We start from the raw sequence: 24,730 nt of genomic DNA on the forward strand, positions 1-24,730 counted from the left end.
GAGTCTATTTTGGTACTCAGAAAACAAAATCTTGACTCTTTTGTTTTCTCTGTACTTGGCTCTGTCAGATCCCCCGAGGCAAGGTATGTTTCTGAGTAAACAGAGAGGGTCATCTGTGGTGGCCGTGGTGATTGCAGAAGGGGTGGGGAACCGAAGTTAATTTCTCAAGATTTTATCCAGCCACATGTAGTTGACTAAGTAGGTGACATAACTGTCATTACGTGGAAGGAATGTGGAGAAATGTGAATTCTTATATACTGTTGTTGGGAGTGTAAGTTGGTAGAAACTTTCTAGAGGGTGAACTAGCAATATATTTCAAAATTATGTATGTGCACAGTTTTGACCCAATGATTCTTACTTCTAGGAATTGTCCTTAAGAAAAATAAATGGACAAATGTATGTGTGTTTGTGTGTACGTGTGTGTGTTTGTATACATACATACATATTGTGGCATCGATTATGATAATAGGATATTAGAAACTGCTCAAATACCCAGCCACAGGGATTTTGTTAATTACTATGATATATAGATGGAGTGAGATACTATGCAGTCTTAAAAGTGATTATGTGTTTTTTGACATTGGAAGATGTCCACGATATATTTAAGTGAAAAGTGAGTTTATGAAATTTCATGCATAACATGATCCATTTTTTCAAAAAAAGTATATATGTATGTATGTATACGTATAAAACACTACACATCTATATCCATATCTATCTACCTACCTCCCCATCAAGTTCTCGAGATCATATACATACAGTTGTTCTCTCTTGGTGCTACAATTGTGGATCATGTTTGCTTTCTTCGTTATGGCTCTTTGTGTTATCTGAAGTTGTAATAGCGTCCATACAATACTTTTACAATTAGGAAAAAAAACCAAAAGATTATCTCCATTTTTTTTAGTGAGAAGAAAAAAAACATTCAGAGGGAAAAAAAATAAAGATTTTCCATCTAGACTAATTATTTCAGGCCTCTTGAGGCCACACCTTGTTTAACTTGCTGGCAAATAATGTTTATTTCAACTCAGATTTGGAGATTACCCCATTCTGAGACTCTACGGCAGAGAGGCAATGAATGATAGAAAATTCTGTATGAGAAGAATCAATACATTTATAGTATGCATTTGCTTAATGTTAGGGGGAAAAAACAGCATCCAAGAAAAGTTATTACTGGAGCTGCTGCTCTCTATAATCCTAATCTTGGCTACTTATATCTAAAGCCATGGTTTTGGGGATGAAATACTGAAATTGTAAATTTACACCACTCAATTTTCTTGTGTTACACCTTTGAGTTCAGTGGGAGTTCATGCAAAAACATTAAAAAGAAGCATCAGAAAGAATAGGATCTAAGTGATAATAACTATTGGGAGGAAATGACCTAAATGCTCATATTTAAACCTGTCAAATATGTTTCAATTATTTCATAAACATTGATATGTAATTTTCATGCATATCATGCATGCATACAGCTTGTTTCAAATCTAATGTCATGAAAATGTTTTAGACACATTGAGTCCTGGGTTAACTTTGCTGCCATAGCTGCTTTAGTATTCAGGGCATACCCAGAAATCTACAATTAAACCCTGTTATACTTTCTCCAAAGATTACTGCATTGATTACATTTCCTCAATACATATGTCTTCTGCCCAAAGAAAAGCGGACTGAGGATGTCATTTGGCTTGGGCTGACAAGCAAACCCATTACATGTTTCATTTTTGTTGCATTGATCACATGTTTTATTGTTAGGAAAATTAATTAAACCAGGAAGTGACCCTACTGCTTCTGAGTAGTATCCTAGTGATATACCTAGGAACTGACATTTCCTCTTTAATCAACAAAATACATATTGCATTTTTTGCACACCTACTTGATGGAAAGTTATTGTTTGAATGAGCAGGGTTCATAAATGCAAGTGGCTCCAGGGCCAGGCAGGTAATATTAGTTGTGTGATCTGGGCCGCACAAGGCATTATGGAGTGTTTGGGGCTTTGGTGAAGGCGAACAACACGTTGTCCGTAAATTCATACGGATTCTTTTTAAACATTATGCAGGCCAAACAAAATGCACCTTGTTCCTAATTCCCAATTTCTAGTCACCCTGGCAAAATGTTTTAGTAAGTTTAGTCTCTATCATAAATTGTAAAATTTTAGAGTACTCAGTAATATTGGAGACCTTCCAGTACAGCCTGGTACAGCTGCCCGAGTTTTCCTAATGGTATCAACCATTGTGATTCGCTGGTATCATTCCCCTAGATTCTAATAAAGATACCGCTTCAGGGGTTGAGTATCTTATAGGTCACACAGTTAATAAGGGATGAAACTCGGGCTTGACATCAAAATTTCATGTACTTTCTCCCTTTCTCTACTGTTGGCAGGGTACTCTTTTCCCCTAACTGGTGCTCTAGCACTATGCCTTTTTCCCAACCTAGAGGCAGCCTGTAGCTAACTACGTGTAAACCTTTTGGTACAGTAGACAGAGCACTAGGAATTTGAAGACCTGGGTTCTCGCCTGGGTCTGTAACTGACTAATCAACTGGCTAGAGGTCAGATAATTCAACTGTGGGCATATGAGATATCAGAGGCAGACCTTGGGCCTGAAGCCAGATCTCCAGGTTTCAAGCCCAATGCTCATATCAAAGTCAAAATTGTATTCGTCTAAACATGACGTCATGGTTTCATACTATTTTCTAACAGGTCATTTTAAGGTTTGAATATAGAGCGCCTTAAGAAGACTGACAAAATGACTCTTTCTCCTACCACCTCTTTTCTTTATAGATTGCATGTAAGCCAACGTGGGCCTAACTGTGCTTTGCTGTGTTTGTGGTGGCATGGGGCTGTGAATGCCAAAGTCGCCTCAACCGATAATGCCTTTCTGCATGCCAACATTGTAACAGACTGCCCTTCATTACAGAGCTTGGAAAAATCAGGCACTCTTCTGTTTTAGCACTTGTTACTTGTATTCTGTAGTAAAGCATTGTGTATCATGCCTGCAAAAATGTATAGTTCATATTCCACGAAGGGAGTTATGTGTCGCTTTTTCCCTCCTAATAAATTGTTTGGCGAGGACCAGCTGGTGTTTGAAGAGCTAAGTTCCAGGAAGAAAAAGAAATGACAGCTATAGAGCATGGGCAAAGGGCTGGCCTGTGTGGAGGGAGTACGGTGGGAATTTAAGCAGAGCCGGAAACACTGTCCCTTTTCTGCCCGGAAAAGGGTTCATGTGAGATGTTAGGAAGACAGTTTAGGGGAAAAAAATCCTAAGTAAATAGAATTTCAGCCAATACTTTGATGAACTTCACCCTTCTTTGGAATGTTTTCATTCTCTGGGGGAAAACAGAGTTTGAGTCATTTATACAGCAAGTGAGAACTTTACTGAAAAGGAAACTTCAGGAGATGTTTGCCCTTTGGTGCTTTCTGAGGACCTAATTTATGAGCTCTGCAACACTGTCAGAGAAATGTTCATTTTGGAGGAACTTGTCTCTCTTGCTTTCTTCATTATATGGACTGTAAATTTTCATGACTGTGAGGAGGATTCCCTGACATGATTATCTGATGCAAAAGCCCTGCATCTCCCACTTAAAACAATGATTTTTCATGTCTGTTCTCCCTCCCGCTCCCCTCCTTAACTCCCTAAACTTCACACATAGCACTCTGACTTTATAAATCTTTTTCTTTGATTCTGCAAACTGATTGCTAAAACGTATAATATCATCATCCCTGGAGCCAAGGGCATGTAACCTTTGGGTTCTCTGGGTTCCTAAATGCAGGATGTGATTTTGGTCCTGGACAGCAGAAGGAGATGTTGAGCCAGAAGATGTGTTTTTTTAAAAAAAAAACTTAACTTGTAAACAATTAGTGTTACATTTTCAAATAATTAGAAAGCTGAGGGCTAAAATGATTGTTTTTGTAATGTGAACATTCTCTTCTTTCAGAGGAGCCACAGCAAAAAAACATTTAAATAAATGCTTTCTACATAAGATGGGTCTTTGGGGAACCATTTCATTTTGCTGTAAGACAAAACATCCATTTTCTGGCCTGTCTCTCACTCCCCATTCTGTCCTGGGCACTTGTTTTGTATATGCTAGTTGTGGCCTAAAGTGTTGGTGGCTGGCTTTGGCACTCAACTTCCGGAGCGCCGACTGTGTAGTTCCCTGGTTGTGATCGAAAGTTCTAGCAATCATGTCAGCTTGCCCTATGTTACTTCAGAGCCTGTCATCCAGGGGGTTCGGAGAGGAAATTTTCCTTCCTTTAAAGGCATTGTCTTTGCATTTTGAAGAGAAGAATAAAATGCCACTTCTAACGGTGTTAAGTCACCGTACAATCTTCCTCTTAAACAGCAGAGATGGTTGAGTTGTGGGCAGGGTTGTTCTAGTGCTGATTAGATCTAGGACACTGGAGAGAGTTTCCATTTGGAACTACCCTCTACACTTTGGTGTCTGTAGTTTCTTTCCCAGAAGATTTATTCTATTGTTTCAGCTGATGAGTACAATTTTCACTTAAAATATTCCATTATGTTATAATGACTATGCCAATTCAGTAAATGCCATTATTTGTTTTTATTGTCAAATTTCTAAAAGATGTGCTTCTCAGAAGACTGCCGTTTTAAGTTGGATCATATTACATTGTTCTACAAGTTGATTAATTTATTTTATATACAGAATTCCCTGGAATTCCTAGAAGATTTCATCAGTTGTCTTTAGTCTTTCCCTTTGCATTGTTTAACAACATCAGGTGCCAGATCAGTGGTTCTTAAGTCCATGAAGCTCAGGTAACCTTACGTATCAAATTTATCAAGAGCCCCTCCCTAGTTCAAGCCAGCTCAGGATGATGATTTAGCTTTTAGGTAATTTAAAACGTTCGAGATGATTCTGTTTTCCTTATGTTTACCCTCCTACTTCCTGGAATTTGCAAATTTGCTATGGTATCCTCATCACAAAGAATTATCCAGCTAGCTTACTGAAACTGTATCTCATGCAGCAGTCTGTCTGAATAGTGATGAAATGAATTTACCTCTAGGCCAGTCTCTCCTTAGAGTTAATAGGTATGCTCTGTATACTTTGTTATGATTTGCCTTCCTCCCCTCTCCTTTAAGGAAAGCAAAGGAAAATTTGTTTGGACAAAACAGAAGTTTTTCCAATGGCCATGTAGTTTTTGAAAAAAAGCAGCCGCTGGAGTTGGACTCAGTTGTAGAAGAAACCGTAACAGGGGATTATGCCTTAATCATAAATGGCCACAGTTTGGTGAGTTCGTTTAAGGCTTTTTTGTTTCTTTTTCTCCACCCCAATAATCATTTCTTTTGTGCTGTCATAATGAAATCTTCTTTTGTGTATTCAAAACAAATGACACTACTAGAAATAGGGCATATGCACTGATTTCCTGTTTGCAAAGGAAAGGGAAACTTCTAATATATATTTCATACATTATTGCTTGAACCACCACAGTGACGGGGAGGATCTGAAGAAATACTGAATTCAGAGGATATCAATCTTGTCTAAATGACTACAGACCATTTAGCAGTACTGTTTAAGTGCTTTTCTGAGGGAGGGTGTCACAGCTCCCTGTTGTTTAATTAAAATAATGCAACTGGATGGATGTATTGCAATTATTGCTCTTGCTAATGTTTGTGATTTGCAGAGCACAACCTGACCTTCATATAATTACCACACCAAATTATTGCCATTAAGATACCTCTAGTGGTTTTTCTAAATAGCAGTATTTTAGAGCGATGCCAAACAATTTGCTTTGATTAGGAAATCTGGTTCTTGTCGTAATAGAATAAACTTGCATTGTACTTTTAATGTAGTTCAGGTTCCAAATCTTGAACAAATATCAAAAGCTCTTCTGAGTTTCTAATTTAGAAAACAAAAGCTCTGATTGTACTCCAGTGAAATTATCATTTATATGCACAAAGAGCTAATCTCACATCTTTCTCCGGCTTTGATGATCATTTTTCACTTTTTGGAGTTTGGAAAATAAACGTATCTTCTTGTAGACAGTTTCTTAGAGGACAAAAGAAGTTGGAAATGAGTATATTGTATTTCCCCCCTTGTGATCAGCTGTCTGTTAGCTCTTAGTGCTTAGAGCGTTATCCAGCTGGATTCCAGACGTAATGATGTGTTGCCTTCTACACCATGGAAAGTTACAGAGCTCAGTTGCAGGCCAAGCTTAGTTGAAAGTTTGTCCAGATGACACGAACTTCTCCTTTGCACAAATGAGCAGCAACTGAAAATTCTAAGCCTGTCAGCTGGGACTTAGAGCTGGTGGTCTTCGAGCTGAATTGCCCAGGGACCAACCACAGTAGGGAAAGGGTCCCTAATGACTTGTGCTTTGACTTTCCCTCAGGCTCAAAGAGGCCAGTGTGTGGGCGGTTAGAGTACTAAGGTGATAACACACATGATTCTCTCTCTGTCTCTAAATCTGTTGAAAGAAAGAGCTAAGATAGACACTCTTCAAGAACCCCCTCAGCTTCAAAGCCTGAAGCTTATGAAACCATGAAATGTCATTTTTAATTTAAGGAGAATTGACTGTGTTTCTGCTAGTATGGTCAGAAGTTTTTTTTAAAAAATCATGATTCCAATTTGCTCAAATCTTGATGCTTTGCAGAATGTAATTGGGTCTTTCTTTCTCACAGTCTGTGTCTAGGTTTTTCACTTGTTGATAATAAAGAAAAAAGAAAAGAGAGAGATGGCAACCATTCTGAGCAAGACAGCCAGTTATACGCTTTCTTTTTCAGAGAGGGTAATTATATTTGAGAAAGCTAACTCACAATTTCCCCTAAGAATTGTAGGCTTTGACATGAGAATTTTCTACATTAGAGTCATGTTTTTATACTCATTCACCCATCCTTCCATTCATCCCATTAACATTCATTAAGCATGCCCAGATCACCGTGCTAGAGCCTGAGGATAAGGATGTGAAGAGAACACAGTCCTTGTTTTAGGGATTGTCATATGGTGAGAGCTAATCTCACAGTGGTATGACAAATACTATAAGGAGGAATGGACACAGTGCTTTGAGAGCATAGAGGCAAAGCAGCACATTGAGTTCCTCATGGGAAAATCAGGGAAGACTTCCTGGAGGAAGTGATGTTTTCAGGTAGAGGAGACAGCAAGTGCAAAGGCACAAAGGCAAGAAAGAACCTGCCAAATTATGGAAGCAAGCAACTTGGCCTGACAGGAGTAAAAAGTAAACCTGAAGGTGGTGGTAGAAGACAGACTCAAAAGGAATATAAGGGCCAGAGTGTGAATGGGCTGTGAACATCTTGCTAAAGATTCATTCAAAGATAATGATGAGTCAAAATTTAGGTGGATTCCTGTTTTCTCTTAATGTGTTTATTAAATAATGTAGAGATGTTTTCTAGAAAAAAATTGTAGTTAATTGCAAAGGATTATGTTCTCTTTTTCAGTCCTTCTTTGGTATGTCTAAAGGCTCTGATGTATTTGGAGAAGTGCAAGGGTGTAAATGGTTGGGGAACCCTGTCTGAGAAACAGGATGCATGCCACCCTTTGCACAGGCCTCTCTTGATTTCAGACACTATGTTCTTCAAGGGCTAATCTCCAGATCATCTGCTTCTCATTTGCTCTCACATTAACAACCACAACAAAAAACACTAAATATACAAAACAACAGTGCAAAGGAAACAAAAATGTCATCATGTAGAACAAACAAATCATCATTTTGTAGTTCATTCTAAACTTGGTGAGGTGACGGATTGGTTCTGTCCTTTGCTTTTCCTTATTTTAGTGGATTCCGGACCTTTTCCGGCATTCAACTGTATCTCTCCAATGCAGCACGATAATGCATCAAGGAAGACACACAGGGCACTGCGTCTTTTACTTTTATGGTAAAATTCCTTGGCACTAAGTAGGAGTTCAATACTCTTTTCTTTTGTTGTTTGTGTGGCCCTGAGTCAACAATGACTTGTTGAAGTGAATTAAACTGTTTAGAAATCAGCTGAGAAACAAGAAATCTGCTTCCCAAATGACATCTCTCATTTATTATTTCTCGTTCTATTGTGGATTTTAAAAAAAAATAACCTAGGCCCATGCTCTAGAAAATGATGTCAAGAACGATCTTCTAGAACTTGCCTGCATGTGCAAGACTGTGGTTTGCTGCCGAGTCACCCCTCTCCAGAAAGCTCAAGTAGTAGAGCTGGTGAAGAAGCACAGAAATGCTGTAACTTTGGCCATAGGCGATGGAGCCAATGATGTCAGCATGATCAAAAGTAAGGGGACATTTGCTTAATGGGGCGTGCTGCAGACCTGGAGCTCCCAGGTTCAGCACTTGGCAATATGTAATGGAGATTGCATTGCAATTTAATTTTCCCAGTGTTTCTGAAATGAATACTTTTAGGGCTCAATTCATCCACCATTATTAGCATTCATTAAAAAAAAAAAAGAAAACACCTTGTCTTTAATTAAATCATTTATGTATTGGTCACTGTTTGGAGAAATAAGTAGCTGTGGTGTAGAGGAATGAACATTACATACACAGTCCCAACACTAAGGTTTAGTCCCAGCTTTGCCACTTACAAATTGTAAAACTTTGTTCAAGTTACTGAACTTGCTGAGCCAATTTTCTCATTTGTAAAACTAGGATAAATACCTATCATGAGTGTTTCATGAGATAATGTACGGGAAAAATTATAAATGCTATGGGTTTCTGTGAATAAATAATAACATACAAGAAGAGTGATAGGGGAATTCCCTGGCGGTCCAGTGGTTAAGACTTGGCGCTTCCACTGCTGGGGGCCCGGGTTTGATCCCTGATCGGGGAATTAAGATCCCGCAAGCCGAGTGGCATGGCCAAAAAATAAAAAAATAAATTAAAAAAAGAGGAGGGATAGGTTCCCCAAAGAGGTTGTGTCTTTGTTTGGGGAGTGAAACTGTCCCTCTTCTCCTTTGTAGGTGCTCACATTGGCGTCGGCATCAGCGGCCAGGAAGGACTGCAGGCAGTCCTAGCCAGCGACTACGCATTTGCACAGTTTAGATACCTCCAGAGGCTTCTCCTTGTTCATGGAAGGTGGTCCTACTTCCGAATGTGCAAATTCTTATGCTATTTCTTCTATAAGAATTTTGCATTCACACTTGTGCATTTCTGGTTTGGTTTCTTCTGTGGTTTCTCAGCCCAGGTTGGTAAAAAAAAGTTTCTTTCTCTTATACGATCCCCTGGATTGTAGATGACTGTTATACATGGCTCTTTACTAATCAGTAGAGATCATTTTTATATGTCTAATATAAATGACAGTGTGACAAATTATGTAACTGATAGTTGACTTGAGCTTTGAACCCAAGAAGAATATATATTTAGCTAGAGTTTTATTTTTTGCTTATTTACATAGTAACTAATGACGACTCCTTCCTACGCATTTTAAAGTTTTTATTGAAATTTTGGGTATGATGACAGGTAAGCTTGATGCAGAGTTTTAATTCAGAATCTGAGAAACACTAATAAGAAAAGTTGAGGCATATCTGTTGGAAAGATGATCACTCACCCAACACACTGAATGTAAATCTTTTAAATCAGGGGAAGGAATTGCTACCCTGACCTCAAGGCTGTTTGATAGCAATTCATCAGCTAAAAATTGATCCATAGATTATGTTGGTAGCAAGGAAGAAAAATTAGCAAATTCGTAAATTAAGATTCTATTTTTATATCTACTTTTAGACATTTTAAAGGTTACTTAACCCCATATCTTGGATATCAGGAAAGTTTTGACCCTGGGTATCAACTGTGAAATGTAAGACTCATAGCATTTAAATATATTTATGAATAAAAAATGGCATCAATATTTTAAACAACAGCAACAAAAGAAAAAGGTTGTCCTTGAGAATGAAATGGTAACCATAACTGTCGTTAGAGATTTCTTCAATTGTTCTTCCTTCCTCTTGTTTTAGTTACTGGTTTCAATGATATACATGGAGCTAATTTTTTCAATTATTTTATTCCAGAAAAATTGAGTATGAATTAAATCTTGGCATTTTATGTTATCTTAAATGTGCCAAGGGAGATCAGCAAATCCTTTTTGTAATGAAAATAGGTTTTGTACATTTCCCCCTTTTTCTGAGAAGTTGAGATTTCCTAAAGGCACATCCATACCCATTTCTAATTTTCTCTTTTAAGAATAACATTCCCCAAACTAAAAGCAGATTCTGTTGATATTTTTGTTGGTATTTTTGGTAATATCTAGACAGTTGAAGTAAAGCAAAGTCTTGATTTTAGTTTCTCAGAAATAAAAGTTTTCTTAGCACCGCTTCAGAGAAGGCACTGGGGTGAGGATATTTACCTGCTCACGGTCCCAGCTTAGTCCAACAAAGACAAGCATGGGAATGTGGCCTGTGCCCTCTTAGGCTGTTGGCTTTTCCTCCACATGAGAATGCAGCAAGGCTGTTTGCTAAGTGGTGTTTTTGAGAGATCCAGTTTTCATATTGTAAAAGTTTGGGGCTTTTGAAAGATCACAAAACACAGAAGAGATGCCTTAACCCTTATTTAGAGCTTTTAGGACGCAGAGGAGTAGTTAGTGGTTTGAATGGGCAGACACACCAAGCTTGGATAGGCAAGTTTACTGCCAAAGTTGTCTTTGTTAAAACTATGAAGTTGAAATGAATGTTCAGTGACTTCTAATCTCTACATTTAGGTGATTTTCTGCTCTGCTTTCAGGATCTGATAAAACTGGTCAGAGTCAAATGTTAAGCAACTAGATTTTTAATCTTCTCAACAGTATTTTCAGTTTAAAAGAGAACAGCAAGGGAGAACAATGATTGCTCCAAAGACATGAGTATCTGACATAAACTCAGCTATAAGACACACCACCTGGCTGTAATTAGGTTTCTTAAATGTTTGATTTAATTGAGCATGTTTCTTTTCTGTGTTCTTTTCTTCTCCGTTTTATTATTTATTATTATTATTTTATTATTTACACTGAAAACTAGTTCATCGCACAATCTTCATGTGAATCCGTTGTCAGTCCTAAACGGGCCTCTGTGTTCTTCCTGACGCTAGTGAGTTGAGCTGGACCAGTGGTTCTCAAGCTTTAATGTGCATGGGAATCACCTGAAAGGCTTCTGAAGCACAGCTCCCCGGGCCCCACCTGACTTTCTGATTCAGTAGGTCTGAGGCAGAGCTCCCAAATTTGCGTTTTTAGCAAGTTCCGTGTAGATGCTGATGTTGCAAGTGGGGTACCATACTTTGAAACCATGGGGCTGGCCAATATAGAAGAAAATCTGAAGGTATCCTTTTTGAACCCAGAGCCCGGAGTGAAATCCAATCTGCTGACTTCTCATTTTGTCCACTCTGGACTCTACTCACCTTTTCTGAGGCAGAGGGGCCAGTTAAGCAAACAGCTTTTCCCCCCAAAAGAATTGTTCCAGAGGGCTTAGAATCTTCTTATCAACCCTGCCAAAGCCATGGCCCCTGAGGCTTATACATGCACTAAGACAAGGTCAGGAGAAAAATGGGTATCTGTTTCAGGGGAGAGGATTTCTTTTCCCGATTCACCCAGTCTCAGTCTCTTATGATTTTATCTAGCTAAACCCTGAGCTTCTCAAGGAGAGGAAGCACATCTGAGTCATCCATACAGCCTATAGTCTTGAACGGCGCCTGGCATATAGAAGGCGTATAGTCATGTTGTTGGTTGTTTCTAGAGTCCTTTCCTGTGCTTGCTTGAGGTAGATCCAGCAAGGAGAGTCCTTCCAACATGCGTCCAGTCACTCCTGCAGGTGCCACTTACTCTACCTGTGCCAAGGGCCATCTCTACAGGCTTTGCATCTGGTCTGTGTAAATGTGTGCAGCCTGACCAACACTGTGGGCTCAGTGTCTTAAGATCTTAGTGTGATTATGGCATTGATTCCAGAAAGTAGAAAGATGTCTTTTTTCAGTGGTGTTAATATGAATATATGATGGCTAATTGGACCACAAGTAATACATTTCTTATATATAGCTTCATTCTAGGAAAGACGTAGAGTGGATTTACCCTGGTTTATTTTGCTTTGCCTAGGTCTTGGCTGATTTAAATAAGCCAATAATCCTCTTTAAGGAGGGGAGGAGTCACCACGTAAGACCAATTGGGCTACTGAGTAGAAATCTTGGACTGCTACCCATTTTGCCCTAATTTTTATGATGATATGATCAAATTGAGACTTAGATTTATACTTACTGGACAGGATCCCTGAATCCTACTATTTTAGGCTTTCATTCATTCAGTGAATATTTACTAAGCCCTTGTATGTGTCAGACTGTGATGCCTGCTGGAACTTATATCTCAGGTACGGAAAGGGATGTCTAAGAGGTGCATTCTTCGTGGACATGGCAAAATGTGATCTCATAAATTTTATTAGCTGTCCACATTGTGGAGAATTGAAGGTTTTATTTCCAGGATTTTCAGAAAAGTAGATAGGCTTGTCAGGAGAGTGGCAAGTAGTAATTTGTTATTGTCTGTTGGAGAAGAATAGGCAGCAAGTCAATGACAGTGCCCATGTAATGGCATAAACGTTTTGATGTCATCTGCTAGGTGGAATCATGATATTGCTGACACCAACAAGTAGGGATAAAAGCAAATTGCAAGTATAGCTAACACTTAGAGAGCACTTAACTATGTGCCAGGCATTGTTTAAATGTTTTGACTGTATTAGCTCAATACTTATAATAACCATATGAAGTAGGTTTTTTAATTGTGGTCTATGTCAGTTTTTAAAAAATAATTTAAAAATATTTTTAATTGTGGTAAAAAACATAAACATAAAATTTACTGTCTTAACCATTTTTAAGTGTACAGTTCAGTAGTATTAAGTACTTCACGTTGTTGTACAACAGATCTCCAGAATTTTTTCATCCTGTAAAACTGAAACTCTATATCCATTGAAAAACAGCTCCCCATTTCCCTCTGTCTCCAGCCTGTGGAAATCACCATTCTACTTTCTATTTGTTTGAGTTTGGATAATTTAACATGACTTATGTTCTAGTTTACTGATTCTTTCTTCTACTTGGTTGAGTCTGTTGTTGATGCTCTTTTTTGCTTTCTTCTCTCATTGTATTCTTCAGCTGTAAGATTTCTATTTGTTTGTTTTGATGATTTCTATTTCTTTGTTGAACTTCTCATTTTGTTTATGCATTGTTTTCTTAATTTTAGTTGCCCGTGTATTCTTATAGTTCACTGAAATTCTTTAAGAGGATTATTCTGAATTCCTTGTCAGGCAGTTCATAGATCTCCTGCAGCTTGGGGTACTTGATGGGTCAGCTGGCAGCATCTGTGGGCAGTGGGGTTTGCTGTCAGGGTCTCTAGTTGGGTGAAGTCACTGCCTATGCTCTGAGGTCAGGGGGCTGCTGCAGGCTGTGCTCTGTGATTGCTCACAGTAGATGACATTTCAGGCTGTGCTTCCTGACCAGATGGTGCTCACAGCTGGATTCTTTGTGTATGCAGGGCCATAGGCAGGGTTTTAAGGTTGGATGGGACCTCAGGCTGTGCTCTGTGATAAGGTGGGACCAAAGGGTGTGTCCCAAAGTTGGACTGGGTCCCTGTCTGGGCTCCCACATCAGATGGGACCCACAGACTACGCTCCATGATTGGGTGGGCTCACTGGCTGAGCTCCCTGACTGGGCTGGGCTATAGGCAGCATTTAGCAATTGGGCAGTTCTGTATGCTGGGCTCTGCTTCAGGGTGGGGCTGTAGACTCGGTTTCTTGACTGGGTGGTACCATAGGCTGGGCTTTGAGGCTACCCAGGGTCACTGTTCTGACTCCCTGGTTATATGAGACCAGAGGCTATACTTAAGAGTTGGGTAGGCCTTCTGGCCTGGGGCTCTGTGTAAGCAGGGCTGTAGCATGGAGGGTTCCCTGGCTACCTGGGTTCACTGGCCAGGCTTCCTGGTTGGGTAGGACTGCGGGCTATACTCAGCAGGTTGTGAATTTTCTTCTCTGTCTAGGTGGGGCCGCAGAACAGTCTCCACAGCAAATATAGCTTGTTGACTGGTACCCATATCAGGCAGAACTGCCTGGACCAAACAAAGTCCCTGGCCAGAAGGGGCTACTGGCTCAGCTCTGCAGATGGGCAGAGACCCTGGCTGGCATCTCTGCTTCAGTGCTGCTGAGTGCTGATTGCTGTAAGCCCCGTCCCCCCCTTATCTGTCTGTACCTGATCCACTTTGGGTTCTCTTTCTCCCAGTGGAGAAACCATAGGCCCAGAGGGGACCTTTTGGTGCAGTGCTGTACCGGCCTGGGGGAGAGGTGACACAGTCAGGGTATAGTTGCTCCTCCTTCCCTTCTAATGTGATGCTTCTCAGTCTCTGTGATCCAACAGGGCACTTCAGCTTCAGCCCCCAGTTCTGGGATTTTCACAGTGGTGTCTTGTCTGTGGATAGTTGCTAGGTGGTCTTCTTGTGAGGGGGACTGAAGCTGGGAATGACCTATGCTGCCATCTTGATGACATCACTCCTGAAGTCTCTTTTTTTCCAGAGAGCATTTGTGTGGCATCTGCCAGTTCCCTGGGGATAGTACCTACCTGAGATCTTTCTCTCTGTTCCAGGATTTTTTTGAATTTGGAATGTAAACTCTGGTGAATACCATTTGAGAGTCAAGTTTTCAGGAGAAATTTTTTTGTCTCTCCCTTTAGCTAGTTCCAAGGTTGACACAGGCAAGTTTCCTTGCAGTCCCTTTCTGCATAAAGATTTGTTTCTCCTTTACTCTCACACTAAAGATTCAGCCCTTTGCTGCCTTAGCGTTATGAGAATGATAGATTCCCCATTTGGTCTAATCTTGGCATCAATAATGGTGTTTCTTAGAATAAATAGTGTCTCAGAGTCAATGATATTTGGTATTATTACCCAAACTCATGTGGCATGGAACCTTGTTTTCCCCAAGCAACATGCATAGAGTCCTACAGAACTATATAGTACCATACAGAACCCACTTAGGGAAATTCTGGAATGGATGTCTCTGACAGTTTCAAAACTATTTATCCTAGTTTCAATGTTTTGAGGCAGTAAAATGTACAAAGGACAAAATGATGCTAAGAATATTATTCCCAGAAGAACAGGCTATTTATGTTCCTCTCTTTCAAAAACTTCAGTTTTCTTAATTAAATCTAGTCCAGGGATAAATTAGTCCTGTTTTATATGCTAAAGGAATCGGGGAAGGGGGGAGGTTTACATTTAAATTTCTGTAAGATCTTTTTCACTATCCTCAAAGTTTTTTCCTTATTATAAACATAATTTTATGTGAATATATATTGACTTTTATATATCTGAGAACATACTCTTTGCTTTTTTCTTTTTAAAAAACCACATTTTGAGAAATCCCTCTTGTTTTACATTCTTCAAAAATGTTATTTTTCTTAATGGCATTCTGAAATATGAATTTATTACACATTGTTTATTCTGATTTTATAAACATTACAATTTTTGTCATTTTAAATTGAATAGTTCATCCCTTGCTCATAGCCATGAGTCACACAACATTGTATTGCTAGTAGGAATGCTTGTTTACTGTCTTGGGAAGAGAAAACAAAATGATGAATAGGACAAGTTCCTACCCACCTGGAACTCATTTTCTCATTGGGAAATAAAGATATGCACAAATATGTCTGATAGAAGTACTGTATTTGAACTTAGTATGAGAGCACGGGAAAAAGGAGGAATGTGTGAGGATCTGGTGTGACTTCAGGGGCTCAATTAATCTCAAGTGAGTGTATGAACATTTTCAAAATTAAGCGGAGGTCTGGAGGCCTGCAGGTGTAGCTACCTGCAGGGATGCAGGGCCTGGTTTGTGTAAAGGTGTGAGACTAGAGTAAAAGGAGGGAAAGCCTCCTGTCATACCTGAACACTTTCCAACTGACCTGCAGTTAGCTGAATTTAATCTCTTTTTAATTTCTAAAATTCCATTTAAAACCAACTCATTCAGAAATACCTTTAAAAAACTGCATGGCATTACTTATTGCATACAGCAAGAAGTATCTTCTAGAACAGATGTTATACCACTATAAAGATGGAAACGCTGGTCTCCCCCCACCCTACCCCCATGTGAGCGGGCTGGTGTGTTACTAACACTGAGAACTGGCTGTGACAGCAACTCGGATATGGACTTGAGATTGGTCAGGATCATTGTCTCTTTTCCATCCCCTGTTTTTCACTAGAAGCTCCTGATTAACAACAGGTTTAACTGAAAAATCTTTTGGCTTTTTTTCTTAGCCCTGTTTTTCTAAGGACAATATGCTGTAAATGAGGCAAGTGAAAAGAAAACAACATATTTGGGAGAAATGCTAGTCTACAGAGAATGAGCATTTTTGAATAGGGGACACTTTTGCAGTGACACTTTTTCCCCCATTGAAATCATTGAGCTGGCTTGGGCCTCCAAAGCCGCATGTTGGGCGACAAGCCTTTCTTAGCTCCTAGAGCCCATTAGAAAGCTGCTTACTTCCAGTCTGTTAATGAAAGTCGGCCGTCTAAGGTCTTCCCACCGCTGCCATCCTTCTCCTAAATTGCTTCAGTGGAATTGAAAGCTCCACGGTGAAATGGAGCCAGTAGTAATAAAAGCTCCAGGACCCGGCAGATTCAGTAACAGCAGGCATGTATTCAGAGGCCCTTGCTTGGCAGGCCTGATTTGCAGTCACTTCTCTGTCTAATCCCCACAGGAATGAGACTCACTCACATCCTCCAGCACAGAACCTATAGTCTCTGAATGCTCATTCATTTCAAAAGAATAAACTGAGTACCAGTTTGGGGCCAAGGGCTCTGCAGGCCTCCAGCGACACAAGAATGAACCAGAGGGATGCAGTTCCTGCCCTCAGGGAACTTAACAGTCTGGGAACGATTTTACTTTCATAAATGTGAAACTGATGTTGAATAACTCTGTAGTCACCTTTCCCTTATTTTTCCACCAAGACTTTTTTAAAATTAAATTTGTCATGGACGGGCCATATCTTGGGACCAACCCTGTCCAATCTCAGCATGATTCATAAGCACCTAAATATTTCTTCCCTGCATCTCTCAACAGATTGCTTTGAAGTAATCTACTCTGCTGCCAAAAACACCTGACCAAATGTAAATAGATTGTTCTTTCATAGACACATTGTTGACTTTTAAAGCACCAATTTAATTACTTAATGAAGTGACACGTGCTATTTCTTTCCTCCCTTGGCCTGTCTCGTGGGGCCTGGTGAATTTTTTCCAGTCTCTTATTCTCTGATGATAGCTCCGGTAGATTCCAGGCAGTGCCCCATCCTGGTAGGTGGGCTGAGGCAGGTGTGCAAGCCCATCCAGCTGTGGCGTGCTAGGCTCCAAGGGGCCGGTGGGTGGGACGATTCACTGCTCGTGAGATGGTGGCACTTAGGACATCTCAGATGGATGATGATTTGGTGCAGGCTGGGTTGTGCTTGGTTTATGGACTTTCCTCTGCTTGACTTCAGTGCCTCACCTTTGTTGTGATTGCTTTAGGACCCATGGAGAAAGAATCTGCCTGGGAGGGACCAGACTCCTTTTGTTCGCTTTGCTGGGTAGGCTTTCCTGGGAGAAGTAGCTGGGACACAGAACAAAAAGTGTATGTCTTGTGGAAATCTAAAATCTTTGCTCTGGCAGGGAATGTCAGAGATACTGAGTCTAGCCCCTCATTTTTTTTTTTTTTTTAATTATTATTTATTTATTTATTTTTATATTTCTTTTTGGCTGTGTTGGGTCTTCGTTTCTGTGCCAGGGCTTTCTCTAGTTGCGGCGAGCGGGGGCCACTCTTCATTGCGGTGCGCGGGCCTCTCACTGTCGCGGCCTCTCTTGTTGCGGAGCACAGGCTCCAGACGCGCAGGCTCAGTAGTTGTGGCTCACGGTCCTAGTTGCTCCGCGGCATGTGGGATCCTCCCAGACCAGGGCTCGAACCCGTGTCCCCTGCATTGGCAGGCAGATTCTCAACCACTGCGCCACCAGGGAAGCCCCTAGCCCCTCATTTTATAGAGGAGGAACCTGAGTTCCCCAAGAGCTGACGATCAGTGGTAGACAAGGCTGAGACTAGAGCTCATCACGTCTTCTGACTTTTTCTTCAGTGGTGCTTCTGCTCCGCTTGATAAACGGCCACTGGAATTGTTATAGACTTGAGAGAATGGCGATATCTTTAAAAAAACAAACAAACAAAAAACTGTATTCTCCTAACCCCTAATCAGGCAAATGTTTGCTTTATTTGGAATCTAAAGGAGAGACGTCCAGAAACAGTCAGTACGCTAGGACTATGGGGGAGAAAATGAACTCTCTTACTGAGAGAGAGCTTATGCTGTAGGGAGTATCTCCCACAGCTTAGATCCTTAGAAAGGCGACAACTTCCTTCTGGAATCATCTGGAAGCTGGAGGCCACCTTCTGCCAGCAAACACTCCAACCAAACTGCCACTAAAAGACCATTTAAATATAATCTGCCCTGATGAGATTTCCAACCAGATTTCTGGACCAGAGGGGTTTGGATAAAGGTCAGATAAGTCTTAAAACTGAATCATGGATCCTTTCTAAGGACATGCTTTATCTCAATCTGTTATCAAAGCCTGCATGATTTTCGTGGAATCCGCTGTGGATTTGTGTGCACTGTTTATACGTGTAATTTATTTGAAAAGTACCTTATGCCCTCAGGACTTTTAATAAACTATCCCCCACCAGAGATAGAGCCATAAGAACCCCTCAACCACCTGCCTCCCCCCCTCAAAAAAAAAAAAAACCCACAACAACAAAAAAAAAACCATTGGTTGAAGCCCTATTTAGGAAATTCACATTTGAAACTATGCAACTACTGGCACTGTGTACTTCTGATATTATCTAATGACAATTTATCATTGTGCACTTTTTTTTTTTTAAATTCTGCTGTGATATGGAAACAATTATCTTGTCAAGGCCAGAAAAACATTAGTTCTGTCAAACAATATAAGAAAACTCATAATGAAAAGTTTGGAAAGTGACGTGAAAGAGTGCGACTAACCTCAAGGCTTGGATGACTTCATGGATTTGGTTACCTGTGAGCCCATGTCAACCAGGCTGGCGGTTCCCCTCCCCTCCCCTTCCAGATGTGCTCTGCGGAAAACCCTGGGAGGGGCGGGTGCTCAGGTCTGGGCCATTCCTCCTGGATCCTGCTGGTGGGTTTCTGCTAATTACACAAATCAGTAACAGATGTGCTGAGGCTAAGCACCTCATATTTATTCCACAATGTGTTTTCTTTAAATGACAAATTTTTTAAGGCCAAAAAGAAAAATATCATTATATAGTTTTCCTTTGCAACACAGAGCAGAAGGGGGGAATACATGTCATTTGAACAAGGAGCTAAGCCAATGGTCTCAGAAGAGAAAGCCCTTTGTAACTGTTTAAGATCCTTATTAAGGTTTATTTAAATGTGGTATTCTATAAATCATAGATTTTGTGTTCCCCAAGCTGTTAGATTATAATTTATAGCTGGAGTATTTTTACTCTATATAAAATGGTTGATAAGGTTGATAAATTGCTCCCACAGAGAAGGGAGCCAGGAGGAGCTTTCCTTAAATAGGAAAACAGTGAAGCTGGAAAAATGAACATTCCACTGTCTTTTTTCTGATCTGTGAAGAGACACTTTTAGGCTTCCAAAGAGACTAGTGGCATGGCACAGGAGCATGGCTTTTCCCTCTTATTAAGAATATTGGAAATGGGTAACAGAAAATTTGGAAGTAGAGGTGGTATGGCTGCCCCTAGGAGAATGGGGGCCTCAGGACAATTATTTTTGTTCAGGACTCCTGTTTATACAAACAATTTGAGTCACCCAAAATCAGAATGTCAGCACTGGTCTGGTCTAGTCTCCGGCCAGAATGCTTCCCACGTGAGAGGCTACAGAGGAATCACCCCCCCTCCTTCCTTCACCCCACCCATATCTTTGGGGCATCTGATCAACCCACATGGGAGGGGAGGGGAGGGAGGGAGAGAGTGTTTGGGGGAGGGGTAGTGGAAATAGTAGAGGGCTTGAGCATGCGTGGAAGGGGAGAAACAGGGATGGGGTCCATGTGGGTCATGATGTGGCTAGTATGCCCCTCTCTTTGTCCTAGTCACCAGAGGGGGTCTTTAAACTTTTCTGAGTGTAGCTAAGGACTTAAAGGGGAAGTGGAGTATTTACTAGGATAACTATTTGAGTAGTTGGAGATCTCTTGCAAGGAGAGGAAGAAGCCTGTTGTAGAAGAAATACTGCTTGTGATTTTATTTTTTATGGAAGCCCCTAAAGCCTAAGCTGTGCTAAATCAATACACATAACTGGGAAAGGTGTCTTTTAAAAGTGAATGACTCAGTTTAACACATTTGAGGCAAAACTAGAGTTAGAGTAAACAGTGATTGATGTAATTAAGTATTCACGAGGAAAATGATAATTATATCAAGGTATTTGGTTTTCTTTAAATCGTGCTCTAATTTTCTATTGATTTCATTAATATAGCAGTTTATTATGGATATAAATGTCTATGGTTAGTTGTAGCAATAAAGAATTGTATTTTCATAGAAAAGTATAATTTGTAGGAAAATATACCTTTTTATTTACCATTAAACATATCACTTGAAGCTTGAATCCTTGCATGCTCCTGCCTCCCTCCCTTCCTTGCATAATAAATGTATTCACTATCTGTTTGTCAGGTGCTGCTGTACTGACATTTACTCATTTCACTGCATACTCACAGCCCCCCTCAAATCCCCATTTTATAGCCAAGGAACCTAAGACTGAGAGAGATTGAGTATTTTGCTCAGGGACACGCAGTTCTAACAGAACTCTGACTCCAATACCTTTACCCTTAAGATACCAGCTTCCTTCTGTTGAATACTTACCATCTGCCGGGCATTGAGTTAGGTTCCTGAGCTCCCACAGATGAATAAATTGTATAACCTGCTCTCAGTGATGCCAAAAACTTGGCCTCTGTGCACCAGTGCTGAATTGCATCTTGGAGACAGTTTTGGGTGAAGTGGAAAAGAATAGCTTTATTGCTTTGCCAGGCAAAGGGGGACACAGCAGGCTTCTGCCCTCAAAAACTGTGTGTCCCAACCCAGGAGGATTTGGTGAGGAGTTTTATAGCAAGGGTTCAAGGGTGGGGTTGCTGATAAGATTAGGGTGTGTTCAAGGCCTGCACTCCTTTAATCTGGTCTCAGGTAATCTCTTGATGAGTTTCTCTGGTTCCTTTAATCTGGCCTCAGGTGGTCCTCTCTGGAATGAAGAATGCTGACATCTTCCATCTGTTGGGGGTTTTAGTTCTGTAAAGAGCTCAAAGATACTGTTATGTGTATCCCTTGAGGTGGAACCAAGAGCTGCCCCGAGGCTGCGCTATTGTTTCTTGGCGGCTCCTTCCTTGTCTCTGCATCCCCTCCCTTCCCTGATTGGCAACTCTTCCGAATCTTCCCTTTGGAACTCAGGGAAGGTCATGGAGGCTGGAGTCTGTTTCCTACAAACAAGAAATGGGGGACAAGGAAAGGCTTCCACGCCCGGGAGCCCCACAGGGTCCTGCTTGGTTTCACCAAGAAGCTTGAAGTCTAGTGGGGAGGGCCTGGGAACCAGCATATAAATAATTGTAAGTCGACAGCTATGAAGCGGTGAGGTGTGGAGTGTCATGGGACTACCAAGGAGTGGCCTGGAACCCAGCCCTGGAGGATGGAAGTGGGCAGCGCTCAGAAAGTCTTCCCAGAAGATCTGTCTCTGGGCTGACCCTTCAGGGATCAATGAGAGCGAAGCAGGTGAGGAGGGAAAGGATGGCCATCCCAACAGGGGGGACAATAGGAGGAAACTGACAGAAGTGAAGAGTGCTTTGGGCTGCAGCACAAGCCATCTGGCATGGTTAAATCGGGGGGATCTGGGATTAATTTGATGTCGGGTGTTGGAGAGAGGGAGAGAGATCATATTTCTGACTTGGGCCCTGGGATGGATGTGGTGGTGTCAGAAACTGATATAGGGAACACAAGAAGGGAGCCTGGTTAAGGAACTGTGAGAATGAGTCCAGGCCTGGGCACACTGAGTTTGAGAAGCCTGTGGCACATCCTCAGGGGAGGGTCTAGTAGCAAGTTAAATGTCTAACATTTATAAAAAGTTGTAAAATAATTAATTCATCAAATATTTATAGAGCACCTACCATTGGCTAGATGATGCTCTAGACACAGGAGTTAACGTTGTGCGTAAGTCTCTGTTTCATGCAGATTATATTCTAGTGGGATGAAGACAGATGATAAAGAAGTAAATTAGTGAGCTTATTTCAGAATTGTTATTAAGAAAGAACTGGGTAATGTAGAAGTTCTCATTGAGAAGGTAACACTGGAACTGTGACCTGAGTGTTTAGAGGGAAACTTTCATTTGAATACCCCGGGGTTAAAGTATTCCAGGCAGAGGGCGTGGCAAGTGCAATTGTCCCTTGATGTAGGAATGAGCCTGGTAAGTTAGAGAAAGACAATCAGTGAAGCTGAAGCTCCGTGAGTGAGGGCGAGAGTACAGTGAAGCAAAGTTGAAGAGGCAGACAAGCATGGCTCAGGAAGAGCTTTACGTCGTGGTGCAGAGCCCGGATTTCATTCCAAGTAAAATGGAAGCCATTGGAAGGTTTCTAACTTGGGTAAGTGCTAATGTTACCATTTCAGATGACAAAAACCAGCATACAAAACTGTATTTATTGCACACTCTCAACTGTATAAAATGATGTGAGCAAAGAAGATTTTAAAGAAACTTGCCAAATGATACCACTGATGGAGAGGTGGTTTCATGCCATGGTCAGCACTGTGAATGCTGAGTACCAGGGCTGGAACTTGGTCCTGACACTTGCTAGGCCAGCAGTTCTCAAACTCTGTGATCTCAGGACCCTATCTATCAATATTTATCATATCAGAAATTAAAATGGAGAAAAAATTTAAACATTTATTAATTTATTAAAAAATAATGAACCCATGACATGTTTACCTAAATAACATATTTTAATGAAAAAAATTACTGTACTCTCCAAAAAATAAGCTGTGAGAAGAGAGTCAATTTTTAGACTTAAGTTCTTACTATTTAGCACAATAGGAAGCAGCTGGGTTCTCATATCCGCTTCTGCATTCAGTTGGTTGTGATATCACAAGTCATATACACTCATGCGAGAATGAGAGTGAAAAGGGCAAATAATCAAGTTCTTAGCATCATTCTGAAAATAGTTTTGCCATTGTGGACCCCTTAAAATTTCCATACCCCACCTTAAAAATCTTTGTGTTCTGTGTGACGTTGGGCAGTCTCCTAAGCTAATGGGTCTCAAACTAGTTTCCCCATCTGTAAACTGGGGGCTGTTGATAGCACCAACCTCACAGGATTGTTGTGATTACTTAATGAGTCAATATATGTTAAAATAATGCCTGGTACATATGGTGTTCAGTACATATCAGCTAGTTTTCTTTTTGTTGTTGTGATTCTGTGTGGCAGCAAAAACTCTCGCAAGAAGTTGCAAAAACTCATTTAAACTTTATTCTCACTGATTTTCCTTCCTGTCTCTCTTGCTCCAGTTGTGAAATGAGGCTTCAAATCTGAATGCCAGCTTACAAATGCTACCGTCAAATAATTGCAGGTTTAATCAGTTACTCATAGTTTAGCTTGTCGTAATTTTCCAGATTCTTTCTTTCTTCCTTGTACCTAAAATCATCTCTTCTCAGTGAGTAGAAGTTAGATGGTGGATGAGGTGGAGGAAGAAGAAGAGATCTGACAGTACCAGGTTCTGCCTGACGCTATAAGACTTCAATTTAATTGCCTTCCCCCTCTTATATGTTCCATACTGCAATCCCAAAATGAATTGAAATGAAAGTCAGAAGATGCCATCAGCTACCACTTGAGGATTTGTGTCAGCTAGTGCATTTTTTTTTTTTTTTTTTTTTGGATGGCGGTAAGTGAAATTCTCAATCTTGGCTTCACAGTGGAATCACCCGGGAAATTTTTTAAATTACCAATGCTTGGATCATCCCACCTCCAAAGATACTGATTTAATTGGCCTGGATGTGACACAGGCATCAGGATTTTAAAAATCCTCCCAGTGCCCAAAGTCTCGCCAGGCTATGACTAAAAAATAAGGTCATGTGTTTCCTTTTTTATTGTAAAATATAACAAATCTACCAAAAAAGTACATAGTACATAAATGTCAGCTTAACAGATTGTAAAATGAACACGTCACCACGATCCAGGGCAAGAACCAGAACGTTGCCAAACCACAGAAGCTCCCTTGCCTTTTCTCAGTCACACCTCATTTTCCAACTCTCTGGAGTTAATCGTTGCCCTGATATTTTATAATCACTTTGTTTTATAATCTTATCCTATGAGTATAAATCTCTAAACAACATAGAATAGATTGGCACATTTTTAAACTTTATTGAAATGGAATCATACTTTTTTGTCTGGCTTCTTTTGCTCAACATTGTATATATTTTTTGATTCATTTGTGGTTTTGGATATAGCTGTAGTTCCTTGCTTTTCATTACTCTGTAGAATTCTATGATATCAATATACTACAGTGTCTTTCTACATTCCACTCCTGATGGATGTTTCTGGTTTGGGACTGTTATAACCAGTTCTGGTATGAGCATTTTCATATGTCTCCTGGTACACGAAGGCAGACATTCTGAACGTGTATCTCTAGGAATAGATTTGTTGGACACCTTTGCTCATCCGAAGGAAGAGAGAGAGGCTGAGCAAACAGGAGTCCAGAAGATAGGAGTTGGCGTCTGGGGCTCTGTTAACACTCTACTCTGGGCTGGGACCCTGGAGGTTTGCACTGCTCTGAGCCATGTGCCC

The 24,730-nt window shown here is 40.6% G+C and overlaps 1 protein-coding gene across 1 annotated transcript in view; it reads left to right on the forward strand.

Moving 5' to 3' along the window:
• ATP8B4 (ATPase phospholipid transporting 8B4 (putative)) overlaps positions 1-24,730 on the forward strand; it is a 165,249-nt gene that overhangs the window by 116,148 nt on the left and 24,371 nt on the right. The window contains exons 19-21 of the mRNA XM_059915197.1: positions 5,088-5,235; positions 8,036-8,219; positions 8,902-9,125. Of these exons, the coding sequence (XP_059771180.1) occupies positions 5,088-5,235; positions 8,036-8,219; positions 8,902-9,125 (556 nt within the window). The remainder of the gene's footprint in view (positions 1-5,087; positions 5,236-8,035; positions 8,220-8,901; positions 9,126-24,730) is intronic.

This window comes from Balaenoptera ricei, chromosome 2 (genome assembly GCF_028023285.1).
Source record: "Balaenoptera ricei isolate mBalRic1 chromosome 2, mBalRic1.hap2, whole genome shotgun sequence".
Lineage (NCBI taxonomy): Eukaryota > Metazoa > Chordata > Mammalia > Artiodactyla > Balaenopteridae > Balaenoptera > Balaenoptera ricei.